Raw genomic sequence first — 13,843 nt, 5'->3', positions numbered from 1 at the left:
GGATTACATTTTAGAAGAGAAAGACGGTGTATAAGAGCTGAAATGGTGCAGGAGAAATAAGGTTATAAAAACATTACATTGTGGAAAATACAGTAGAATGATCTGGGTCATTTGGGACAAATAATATGTAATAATCACTCACCAAATGGGTTGTTCCTCTTGTTCTTAACTCACCTCACAGGTCATCTCCTGTCCAGAAAAGTGAGACTCATTTCCTTGCCGAAGCATTCTGTGGTTTTGTTGTTGTCGCTCAGATAAGTACCTTATTTGATATTTGTTAGGTCCACTTACCCTTTGTCTTGAAGTTATCTTGTTTTATACATGTGACTCTTCTTGTTAGTTTGTCCAACTGCCCTCTGACAAAATCTTAACCTTTTTATCTGTGGTTCAGGTTTTTATGTAGAAGTTGGCAAAAAAGAGAAGGTACAATTCTGAAGAAAATGTCTGCAAAGTGGTGGGGGATTTAAATTTTACTTTATTGTATGGTGACCACATTTGCTTGTGTAATTCTGAAAATATGGAAGTTGGAATATAGTGTGAAGTGTAGGATGTCTAGTTTAAACACTGTAGAGCTACATTTTGAAATCTTGAGCTCTGTAGGGTTAAATTTCTCACTCACTTTAACTCATTTCACACATTTGCTTTATAGCACCACCTTTATTGTTTTAACCGATGTGATGGACTGAACTTCGCTATCATACCATTATTTTACCTTCAGTAAAGGCAACTTCCTTTAAAATGTCTGTGTAAAATGTCTGCCTATGACAGCTTTTAACTGCAAAAAAAAGAAAAGTTGGGTGAACTCAAAATTTCAAGGCAACAAACTTTGATAAAATTTTAAGTTGGACAATTAAACTAAATATTTTAAGTTTTGTTTTTGAGTTTGCACAACTCTGAATTCAGATTTTTGTCAACTCAACTGTAAGTTGTACTAACTTATAATTTTACATTGTAATAGGCCTAACTTTTAATCCTTACTTCTGCTAACTTCTGCAACGTGCTGAATTGGCACGATTGTAACGCTGCTATGACATGTCAGCTAATGTTGCTACCACAATTTTGAAGCATTGATACGCTAATGGCTACTCTTGTAGCTGTAACAAGCAGGGCCGCTAGCATCAGCTAGCCGCTAGCATCAGTTAGCCGTTAGCTTTCGCTAATGACCGAATTCCACCGCTTTCCCGCATTTCACAACAAAGAAATAAGAGTTAGCAGAACTATTGTACCTTGTTGTGAAACCCAACTTAAAGATATAGTACAACTCACAAACTGTTTTTTTAGCATACAACTTGCTTCCTTTGTTGTGCTAACTTACATAATTGCCCTAAATGTCAATCATTTATATTTCCAAGTTTTACCAACTTAAATCACTGTTTTAGGCCAAAAAATACAAATTGGCTTTTTTGCAGTGTAGGCTTTAGTTTTCATATAAATAGATTTTGATATTCATATTGCTTTGGATGATGATTGGATGCTGTGGGCATTATAGCTCAGGGTGGCTGGGCAGTGATGGTGGTGTTGAGTGTGTGTGGATGATAGAAGTTTAAAAAATGTTGTACCCCTGTCAATAACTTTTTAATGGCTGGCCTGCTCAAAACCACAAATGTCAACCAAATGATGTTGTTACATGTAAAGTCGAGTAACCACCAAAGTCAGAAAGTGTCTACTACATTGCATTCATGGCAATCATCCAGTGTGGAGCGCAGACCAACCTCCCTAAAGCCATGCTGCTTACATGGCTTAAATTAAACTAGAGAAGAAACTTTCCGTTCCACGAGGGCTCAAAGTAAAGTTTAAATGTGTCCAGGAAGCTGCAGCAGATTACGAGTCACTCTTCAGCTCAACAGTTCTCTGGTCTTAAGAGCCTGCTCTGATTATGAAGACGCCCAATCAAAGATGTGAGAAAGATGGAGGGTGATGAGGACATGGTGAAGATGTAACATGGAAATATAGTTTTGTCTCGCTCTCTCATTCCATGTGAGATTCCTCATGAATATATGTTAATATCCATCAGCTCCTCATCACTGAAACCTGAAAAACAGGAAGATAATGGAATCGGCCACACCGGGGATGAAATCTACTGTCTCTGACTGTTAAACTTCAAACAGCAGGATCTCTTTGTTCAAGGAACCAACAGCTGAGAGGAAAAAGTCAACTGGTGATTCTGATCAACTTGTATTAAAAGCTCAATTAGATATTTCATGAAGTGGCATATTTATGTGTAACTTATAGATTATAATATAGTTTTGTGGAATTAGATAAGAGCACAAGAGAAATGGATAGGGAAGAGATGTACACACAGGAGAAGGGAGAAAGTGAGGCATGAGTAAAGACACCATAAAGGTGAGGTGGTGCAGGGGAGACACGCAGAGAGGGAGTGTCTCCAAAATGAGAGTGAAAATTGAAAATGGGGGAGAGCAAATGACAGGAGGGTGAGTGAATGAAGATGAGTAAAACCAACTCAGTGTCCTCCTTGTGATTGGCTCCAGCTGCCTGCAGAGACACGCAGCGAACAAGAGAGGCGACGACGAATAGTGAATTTAATTTGAAAGCCTTTGGGGAGTGAGAGAAACAGAAAATGGGTAGAGAGACAGTGAGTGACAGCGAGGGAGGGAGACAGAGGGTTATGGTTAAGCGATAGTAAATCTAATTTGATGGCCGTTAAGAGGTGAGAGAGGAGGAAGGAAGAGGCTATGAGACAGAACGCAACAGAGCCAGTGAAGTGAGTAATGGAGGTAGGAAAGCAGTATTGTACTGTACAGCAGGACACACTAGTTTCATTACTGCACCACTCCATTCAAACATTCATTTCATTAAGTCTCTTCAAGATACAATTAACGGAAGCCTTTTCTCTTTTCCTCCACATGTATCAGGAGAAAATTCAAAGAACTTCTTGTTAATAACTTCTGTAATTGTTGTCACTAATTAAAAAAAACCTAAATATAATATTTTTATGCTGAATAACGGTGTACATAGAATCATTTATTGCTGACTAATCCGGGTCAGATAAAGGATTTGGGGTTTCTGACTTGTTGGCTGTTCCATTGCTGAGAGAGTGACAGTGTTTTTTAGAAACATAAATATCAAACATTAAATCACTATCATCCTCTCATAACCCAAAGAAACACACACACACACACACACACACACACACACACACACACACACACACGGGTTCTCTCGAAGAGGAAATGCTGTCATCAGTTTGCAAACGGTAGACTTTTGGGATTAACATGGGAAGTGTGGGAGTGTGAGACCACATTCCATCACTGTCACTCTGGGCTTAACGTGTAACACACAAAAACAGGGATTAACATGGGAAGTGTGTGTGATGGATATGTATAGCGAAAAGATGGATGTTTTGAAAACCTGACTTTACTAAAACAACACACACACACACACACACACACACACACACACACACACACACACACACACACACACACACACACACACACACACACACCCTTGTACTTCTAGCTTTGTGAGGACCCTTCATTGACGTAATGCATTCCCTTGCCCCTTATTCTAACCATCACAACTAAATGCCTAACCTGGACCAGTATCCTGAACACCTAACCTAAACCTGAAAACCAAGTCCTGACCTTACAGCAGGCCTTTGAAGAACTGAGGACCTGTTGTGTCTCCGTCCCTTTAGACTCTAACGTTTAGAGGTCATTACATTGACTTAACATAACCATAACCGCACCCTAATGTTAAACCCAGTCTGCATCCTAAAACTGAATGATGTGTCCCCATAAGGAAGGCAAGTCCTAACAAAGCGATTGTGTAAACAGATACATGTCCCCATGCATGCACGCATACACACACTTTGTATGTCTATTAACAGGAACCGAGCAAAATAGGAACCATAATATTTTATGTATCTTTGGTGCAGAGGAATTAAACAATACATTGTGTTATATGGTGACATCTGGCCTCACAGAGATGTTTAGATCAATGTCTGGATAAACTATGTAACTAAGTTAAAAAAGCAGACTGTGAATTTACAGATTTTCATATTTGACATTCATCAGATATAATTTACAGAAGGCAAAATATATATTTCTTCTGTCCACCTCTTAAATCCGATGACTTAGATTGATAGACACACTGACATAGAACATCCAGACTATAAGAAATCAAGATGAAAAATGAAATTAGTCCATGAGGTTAAATGTCCAGTAGCATTTTTGTTCCTTGATCTATCTCAGTGCGACATTCCTCCATCTTCATCAGCAGATCGGTGGTCATGGGGTGATCATCACCGTGGGTGACCTTTAGGATCTGATATGCCTGTGAGAGGAGAAATGAACACAGTTAAAGATTGTCTGAGCTGTCATTTCTAATATTGATAGTAGGACTATGCTGCACACTGGAGATAAAACTCTAACAGATGTTTAAAAAGGAAACTTTGGGTGATTATTTTAATGTCACTTGTGTTTACAACTTGTCTGATCAACTCTCAAGGCAATAAACTTGGTGAGGAAAATTTTATTTCTGTTCGGAGTGACAGACAAAACTATAAATAATATAATCCCTAAACAAAATAGCACTATGCTTGGCAGTGATTCATCCCTCACACCTGTCTGAATGTGTCCAAAGCGTCCTCAATATGTCCCAGGTAATGTTGCAGCTTTCCAACTCTCACCAGCTGGACCCCATGGACTGGATGGGGATCAGGGTAGTATTGGCTTTATAAGGAGAGAAAAAGGACAGATGGAGAGACATGGGTGAAACGTAATGTTTTCTGTTGTAACTTTTACACAATTTCATTTGAATGTGAATTAATTATTATTGTTTTCTCCAATATCCTGTGTTTTTTTTTAAAATTCTAATCCCCCTGTGCTTTTTGTCATAAAATGCTATATAGTGTTAATAAAATTACATTTTAAGCATTTAATACTTCATCTTATCAGAAAAAGTTTGTGAAACTGAGCAGAGACTTATGGATCACACATTATTTTATTCAATTCCTAATAACTTGCTTAGTTATGTGGCTCTCTATCCACCGATCTGTTCTTTTTCCACCACTTATCCAGGCCCAGGTCTTTGGGTATCAGCAATTTCAGCCCAACATTCCCCAGCCCCGTCTTCCAGCTTCTCCTGGAACATCCATCATGATTTACAGCCATAAATACAGAAACTGCTCTCCCTCTAGTTATACAGTGCTGGAAGGCTTCTATCAACACCTGTCACCCCATATTCACATAGTAGCCCCCCGATACTCCCAGAGGGACAATATAAAAAACATGTAGTCTGGATGGCCAAACTCCCATCACCCCTCCAGTATCCTCACACCAGTAAAGAACTCATCCAATAATTCATGAGCAGGATGGATTCCACATTACTGCAGACGTTTGCATATGAATGCAGAATCCAGGCATGATTTGTCGAATTGGAAGCTTGCTGGTTTCTGTTGTTAGAACAGTATAAACCAATCACATTTGAGCGAGCTATCGTTGCATGCAGGTGAACACACCGTGTGGAGAGCAAATGAGGTGGAATGCATTGGCTGAAATGCCATTTTGGGACCCATTAGCTATCGTGATGATGATTTTGTTTTTATAGCTTTTTAAAAATGTACGGAGAAAAAATCCAGTCGTAGACGTCATTGCTCCTCATGAATCTGAGGTTCAACAATCATCCTCAACCTCCTCTCTATCACCTTGGCCTCAGCTTTCCCAAGGAAGCTGAGCAGAGCGAAGCCCCAATAATTGGAGCATACACTGGTCCAATTTTTTAAAAATGGGAACCACCAAAGGCACTGTCCTTGAACTCCACACGACATGGCGCTATTGAGACATTTATCGGTTCATAGGCAGCCATAAAAATAAATAAAACAGTCAAAGTGTACAGTAGAGGTGGCAGGAAATATATGCACTTTACCATTTGCTTTAATTTGCTGTCACTGTGAGAGCCAGAGGCAGTCTACTAACATTCACAGCACGGACATCAGACAATAACACAGATAATTAAACGTACAAGACTAATACAATTCACTTTCTCAGCAGCCAGTGTTTGTGTGCAAGTGTGATGCATATACAAGAAGTGTGTGTGAGAAAGGAGCTAAAGTAAAAACATAAAGACACAAGGGTGGATGATGCACGTTTACATTCATGTTGACTCAATATACCTGAATATGTGGGTGTGTATGTGTTTTGAAATCCTACAGCTTTCAACTCATTCCTTTCCATTCAAGGTTCACAACCACAAACAGACAAGTACAGAAAAGACACACTTTACACATACTCATACCACTTGTATCATCAGTAATGTCCTACTGTGCACTGTGTATGTGCATTCATGCATGAATACAGTTTATTAACTACAAAACGAACACATGCACATTATTATTACTTTGTAGTATGTTTATATTCCTGGAAGCTAATCTTCATATGGAAGAAAAAGATACAGAAAGCAAAGAAAGTGTTGCTTTTGATCAGTGAATTGTAAGCTGATCAGGCTGATCAAGGATTTTGACACCAAGAACCTTGAAGGAGACACACACACACACACACACACACACACACACATTTCTATATGATCGATCTGTTTTTAATGCATTCATAAAAAATGCTCTTAATTAGCAGATAACTGAATTTGTTTCCATTTGTATTCCCACATGCATTCAAATTGATGTTTAATGATACACAATGATGCTTAATGACCTTTTTTGTTAAAACACAGTTCACACACAGAGCCGGGACAGTCTTAGTCCCATGAAGATAAATACTCCAGGGACTTTCAGGAAGCAGCTTTTGTTGTTGGTAAACACTGGAGTTCTCAAACATTAATTTACCTGACTCTACTTGTCATTTATCCTCTTTTCTTCTCCATCTCTCTGCTCTAATCTCTTTTTCCTTTTCCTATTTCACATCTCCTTTGCTCTGCTCCTACCTGTTTATTTGTGCTCTGTGCCCCGCTAGCTGCAGGGATTAAAGTTGGTGACGTCAGTCGCTTGGTTGCATCGTTCTCTTCTCTGCTGCCGTCTTAAGTCTTCCCTCTGTTTCCTGTCCTCTCTCTCTTTATCTCTTGATTGCACATGCAAAATGTTTTTTTTTTAAATCTTAAATAACTGCTGTAAGACAGCATTTAATGCTCGCTGACGAAGCACATCGAGACAAATTTAAATATCTTGCGTGAATCCTCTCTCTGACAAACAAATAATAAAAACTGCAAGTAAACACAGACAGATGAATACACAGCAATAATGTATGAGCATGCATGCACACAAAGATAAGGTCAGTTTGAATGCACTTCACCCTCTATAACCTAGTGTATTTGCCAGATTTCACTTGTCTCCAGAGTAAACAGAGCTGCCACGCAGAGAGAGCAACATCTCCTATCATTGTTACACTGGTGAACTCCAGCTGGAATTTTCATTTAAACCTGATGAGCTTCAAATATTTTTTGTACTCAACAACTGTTGAAATGCAATTAGGAAGGTGGCAAACTGTTTTCTGCAGTTGAATGTAGATGAAAATGAACTTCCACTCAGTGATCAGAGAGAGCCTCTGTGGCTTATCCTCATATTCTCAGTCTAGTCTGTGATGCCTTGGTATGACTCGAGACAAATCAGCAAGTTTTAATGCTCACATTAAGACGCTGATCATGCTGCTTAAATCTAAGAAACACAAGCAAAGTTACAGCGGTAGGTCTGTTGTGTCATGAAATGAAGATAATACATGATTTTATCTCATCCGTTTGGACAACTGTAATTATCTTGCTTCCTACTTTAATAAGTCTTCCTTACACCGTTAACCACAATCGTTGTCCATCATGCTGCTGCCCGGCGTTCAACATGATCCAACAGATGGTCACATATTAAACCTGTTTTGACCTCTCAGCACTGGTTTCCTTGGTTGGTGCTTACTTACAGAGCCCTACCAGGCCAGACTCCACAGTGCTGAGCTTTTAGGTCCTCTACCCAGAGTGTTCTTAGTGCTCCTCAGACACATTTCAGAGCGGCTGTACAGAACAAATTTCACTCTGGACTTGCTGCAGACGGCTTTCATGTTGCATCACATGGTGGTAGCTGAGTGTAAATGTGGGTTAACAACACTCCCCAGGGCAACCTGACTGATAATTCCATACCGCCAAGGGTCGGGTCGGTGTTATCAGCTGTGCTAACAGAGCTAGTAATGGGCATTAGTGCTCACAGAGCTAACAGTCTAGTTGTTAGCCCATTAGGGAGACCTGGCTTCTACAATGATGCTGTCCCAAACCATAGTAACACTCACTAACACGCGCTCACGGCCCGACTTACTTTACCAAAACAAAAAACAGAGAAGCTCAGATTACAACACACAGGGGGAACATGACTTCATTTTCCGCTCAGGACACCATTACTCCAATAAATCTTTAAATAGCAAATAGCGGTTTACTGCTATACTAATGTCACGCACCTTTAAGACTCTGGAGGACCTCCTGACCTGCCTTCCAGTTGGCAGCCTTCCACTCAGGCTTTAGGATAGTCTCCCAATGAGCTTGATATGAGATCTTTGTGGAGTCTTTTAAAAAGCAGCTAAACCCATCTGTTAGACTGGGTTTAGCTGCAGGTTACATTCAGTGTTCTATGTTCTAACTTGTGTTTTATGTGTCTTCTTGTCGGTGAGGCTTTGGCTCAGTTCGGTCGCCTACTGATCGGAAGGTTGGGTGATCCCTGATCATGGCAGCCTACATGTCGAAGTATTCTTGAGCAAGATACTGAACCCCAAATGGCTCCCGATGCTGCGTTCATTGGTGTATGAATTAATTCCCAATGGTGGCAGGTGGCACCAGTGTGCCCTGGTAGCCTCGGCCACCGGTATGAATGTGTGTAAACGGGTGAATGAGCGTAGTGTGTAGTGTAAAGCCCTTTGGATACATAAGTGCAGTCCATTTACCATCTTGTATATTTAATCTGGTGCTTTATCTTTGTTTTAATTATTTGATTTGATTTCATTGGCTGTAGAGCACATTGTGCCTGGTGTTTGTGAAAGGTTCTATATAAATTAACTTTGTTTGCTAAACAAACCACAAGAGGGTTCAGTATGCTCTCAGTCACATGGAAATAGAAACTGCACTGCATCTGCAGAGCATTAGTCTTCATTATTTCCTTTATGGACTGAAAACAGTAACTTTCTGACATTTTTCACTCTGATTTAAAATGAAAATGTGTTTTGTGGAGCGAGTGAAATCAAAGTTAATTAAGTGATAGTGGTCACAGCCAGTCATTTAAAACTCTATAGCTTCTTTGATAATTTTCCAGCAGAGTTTTTAACTCACAATGCTAATCGCCTGTTTGTTCATAACTTCAAGCCTCACTTAACTGCTAACTGACAAGCCAACCAATTACAGAGGTGGTCCTCGATCGTGTGGTTAGAATCGAATAATTAAACAGGAAGTTCAAAGACTGAACCAACAACATTAGTCCTCCACGAATAACAGCAAGTTACAATGTTGATTTAATTATAAAGCGAGTGATTGGAGCTCCCATGACATGCAAACACACACATCAACACCAAACTCCAATTATATTATCTCTTTGCATATAGAACCACACAGCAATTAAAATAATTTCATTAACATGCTGTCTACTGAATCCTCCGCTCCTTTTTTCTCCCGGGAGAGTAAATTGAAGGGAAATACAGTCCTGCCGCATGCAGCTAGTTAGAAAGCTATAGCCCTCGGCTATGAGTAAGCGAGGGGGCAAGAAGGAGAAATTAATAGTTGTGGAAAAGTGTTGCATTTCCAGGCAAATGCAGTGGAACTAATGAGGCTCTTGTTTGGAACAAAAGATCCACGGCCTGCTGTTAGTGAGAGGACAACATGGATTATCTTACTAAGTAGAAAAGAGAAGGAGAACGTAAACATGGAAAAATTATTAGCTGTGAGTATTCTCGTTAATTGCACTTTTTTTCCCCTGTCCATTTCCACAGTTTAGCATCCTTAGGCCCGCCATGCATGTTACTTAAACAAAGAACATTTACACAAGGTTTCAATCATTGTTTAACTATCTAGCCAACCCTTCTTTCCAAGGGAAATTCAGACACATTAACTGTTGATGAAATCCAGATAAAAGTCCTTCCATTGCAGGAGTCTCTGGAGGCCCGAGGCAACCGTATCACAGTAATTTACAACAGAAGAAGGCGTGGACCTCCAGTCCTCCCTATCTCAGCTCTACTTACTGCATGCAGATTTACGCTGTTATGTCTATTTTACGAATATTAGTTGTACTTCTTGTTACTTATATTAGACAATGATGAGATGTGACTGACTCACTCATCAAGATGGGGAAATCAACTCTCCAGTTTCCTACCAACTCTCCCAAGCTGCTCCAGGTTTTTAAATGTAAACATCAGAATAAACACAGAGGAAAAGGTAGAGAAGATAGGCACCAGCTGCAATCCCAACCACATGGAAATGGTAGACATCTCTGTGTCCATCTCCAAAGACTGGCTGCAATTCATGGAACTTCTCTGCTGAGCATCCTGATGACCAGTATGCATGGTTTCCAGCCACTTTCTGCCTTATAATGAGTTGAAGTACAAGTTGAAGTTGCTGACAGGACTGTGACCTCGACTTAGTTATACCTCGTATGATTTCATGTGACAAAAAAAAATTGATTGACTGATCAGTGGCTGTCAAACTTTTAGCTCATGCAAGGTTGAATACATCAATGAGCTGTGAGATTAAAGAGTAAATGTGTCAGTATTTTACAAGAAAAAATGCAAAGATTGGAGAAGTCAGCAATTTTCTTTCGTAGAGACAAAAAAAAATCGACATTTACAAAGTCGATTTTAAAATCCAAACAAAAGCACATGACACCTTGGGGGCGTTCTGCAACCAGACTGAATTTTAGTAAAAGAAAAGATGCCATTAAGTGAAGTTAAAGAAAAATCCTGACATTACAGATGATTTTCAGTTCAAATCTGTACAGCAGTCATTCTGTTATATGTTAGCAAATATTATTTACCCTACCATTATAAGGCTTAGGCAGCACCCAAGCCAATATGGTCACAATTTAAGCCAAATGAATGTAAAAATCAATATAGGGAGCATCAAATGCTCTAAAAGACTTATTTCCAGTTGTAGTTAATGGTCACGATTAGGCCCCAGTGGATTTATTTAGATTTTTGGGTGTTGTTTATTTATTAATGTGATATTTAATATTTTAATTGAATAACGTAAGAACACCCAACCAAATGCATAAACCCAAATCTTCCTCAAAACAATCAACACTGATTATGTACACCATCTTTTCCTCAACATGCATTCTTCTGCTTCAGTCAGCAATTTGCCCATAATACTCACCACAGAGGTGGAAGAACAATGCTGCTTTTCAAAGACGTTGTACTTCATATACTACCACCAACCAAGATCCTGTCCACTGACAGGGTTGACACTCCACTGTCAGATATCTAATGCAACAGATTTCTCTATAAAACTGCAGATGCAAGTCAGTGAGAGAGAGAGTTAAGAGAGATCCAGAGAGAGAGAGAGAGAGAGAGAGAGAGAGAGAGAGAGAGAGAGAGAGAGAGAGAGAGAGAGAGAGAGAGAGAGAGAGAGAGAGAGAGAGGGAGAGGGAGAGGGACTGACCAAAGGAAATGTAAATGAATGGAAGGTCAACATAATTGAAAAGTTTTATCTGTTACTGTCTTCTCATGCTACCCTGCAAATATCAGAGAGGCCAGATTAATCAAATGATTTGTTTTGGATCTTTACTTTATGTGTGCAAGCCATCACGGAATACAACTCCTGCTACACGCACACACACACCTCTATGTGCATGTTCTTATGAGTACATGAACATTCATGCGTTCACATTTGTGGATGTGTGTGTGTGTGTGTGAGCAGCATGTCTATAGCAGTAAAATCTTTGCAGCATGGAGACATTCAATCAGCCTGACATGTACAGCCTGCAGCTGGTGTGCAGGGAAAAACCCTCTCTATACATCACAGACTGAATAGAGAAAGCGAAAAAGACCTGCAGAGAGAGTGAAAGAAGAACGGAATACAGAATAAGGGGAAGGACAGGAGAGAGAGAGAGATAGAGAACTCCTGCAGCTATCTTTCTTCTCTGCCATCTGAAGAGCCCAGAGGAAGATAGGAGATGAATATGGAAGATCTTCCTCCTACTCTCTCACTGAATGCTTCTCTTTCAGTTTTTTTCTTTCATTCCTTGCTAACGTATGCTCAGCGCATTTCTCTAGACCTCTTTTTGTCCAATTTCCTCTATTTTATACCTCACTTTTTACACTTTCCCCCTCTCCCTTGTGATTTTGTCACTCATTTTACTTTCCCGCACTCCTCTGCCCCTCTCCCATTTGTCATTTATGACCTGCTTACTACCCCCCCCCCCCCATCCATCCTCACCTAACACCTCCTCTCTGCTCTCTCCCTGAAACCCCCTCAACTATCCTTCACTTTGGCTTTGCCTCTGCTCTCCAGAGAAACCTTTTTCTCAGTTTCTTTCAACTGACAGCAATCTCTCCATCGCCCTCTCCTCATCACCATCTCTGCCGTTCTGCTGCTGTGTCTGGTTATTTATTGATAGGCTGTATTACCGTTTCTCTTCTGAGGATACGTTGTTCTGTGTGTGAAAGAGAGAGTAAGGCTAAAGCCCAGCCCTTCACACAAGATCAATTAGTCTTACACACACACACAAAAGTTGACAGGAATAATGTTGAGTTCAAGAGATGGAAAGAGAAAAAAAAGGCAAGGATGTGTGAGGGCTGCAGGACCTCATCCAGAAGACAATTAGACTGTTGATGCAATTTACTGAAATCTAACATACAGATTAAACTACAACTTCAGTCATCCCCCCTTTATTAGGACAAGAGATTTAAGAGATTATTCATATCTGCTAATTATGAGCGCTCTTATGGTCTCCCTTTCATCTACTCCTGTTCCCATCTATTTTGTTGCCTTGATTTTCTTTGATAGTACTTTTTTGTTTGCTGCATACTCAACTTAGTGTGCAACTTTTTTTCTATTCATACATCTGTTTTCTCTCTGTACCATCACCACATTGCTATTTTCAATTACTCCTTTTTTCCTATTTTCCCCCTTTCTTGCCACATCATAATCAAATCTTGTGCTGTTACATGCAAAATATTTCAGGTCCTAACATCATCTTATTTAAGCAAACCAAATGATGATGGTTTGAGAGCCCAGATCACATTGCATCTAAAGATTTGAAGATATTCACTGTAGCTTGGTAAACAATACAACTCCATTTATACATCTCTATACCAGCAAATGGATTCTAGTTTATCATATTTTCCCAAAATATACAACAAAATATCATACACCTGCTGGCCAATTTATTATTTGCACCTGTTAACTGCTCGTTAAAGAAAATATCTAATCAGCCAATCCTATGGCAGAAACTCAATGCATTTAGGCATGTAGACATGGTGAAGAGAACCTGCTCAAGTTGAAAGTGAATCAGAATGGGGAAGAAAGGTGATTTAAGTTGCTAGCTAATAAAGTGACCAGTGGTAAACAACCCTTTTTTTTATGTCTGTCCACAATTCATGATGATCATGTTGACCTTGTTGAGCTATACTTCTCCTTCACAGGGATAACAGAGGGAAATCCTTGTTTTCTTCATGACACAGATTAAAATCCAGAACACTGAAATTGCCTCACTGCTGAGTCTCTTCAGCACTCACTCACTGTTTTCTCTGCTTATTCTCTAGTTCAAACTTGAAAACGAGCACAGGATGCATTAGTTGTTATCTCAACATATCGGTATGATTTACCAAGTTTTTCCCATTCAATCTGCCCTTGCAGTGCACTCCACAATCTCAGCAGGTAATCTGTCTGAGACTCTCACTCTCTTTCAGAGTGGTAA

General features: G+C 39.8%; 1 protein-coding gene across 1 annotated transcript in view; it reads right to left on the bottom strand.

The window, feature by feature from the left end:
* Positions 1-3,860: 3,860 nt before the first annotated feature.
* Positions 3,861-13,843, bottom strand: part of smyd3 (SET and MYND domain containing 3) — a 100,617-nt gene continuing 90,634 nt past the window's right edge. Inside the window, exons 11-12 of the mRNA XM_059353060.1 lie at positions 4,586-4,694; positions 3,861-4,296 (exon numbers count right to left, since the gene is read on the bottom strand). Of these exons, the coding sequence (XP_059209043.1) occupies positions 4,174-4,296; positions 4,586-4,694 (232 nt within the window). The 3' untranslated portion in view covers positions 3,861-4,173. The remainder of the gene's footprint in view (positions 4,297-4,585; positions 4,695-13,843) is intronic.

Source organism: Centropristis striata, chromosome 2 (genome assembly GCF_030273125.1).
Source record: "Centropristis striata isolate RG_2023a ecotype Rhode Island chromosome 2, C.striata_1.0, whole genome shotgun sequence".
Classification (NCBI taxonomy): Eukaryota; Metazoa; Chordata; class Actinopteri; order Perciformes; family Serranidae; genus Centropristis; species Centropristis striata.
This window is presented reverse-complemented; position numbering and strand designations above follow the sequence as displayed.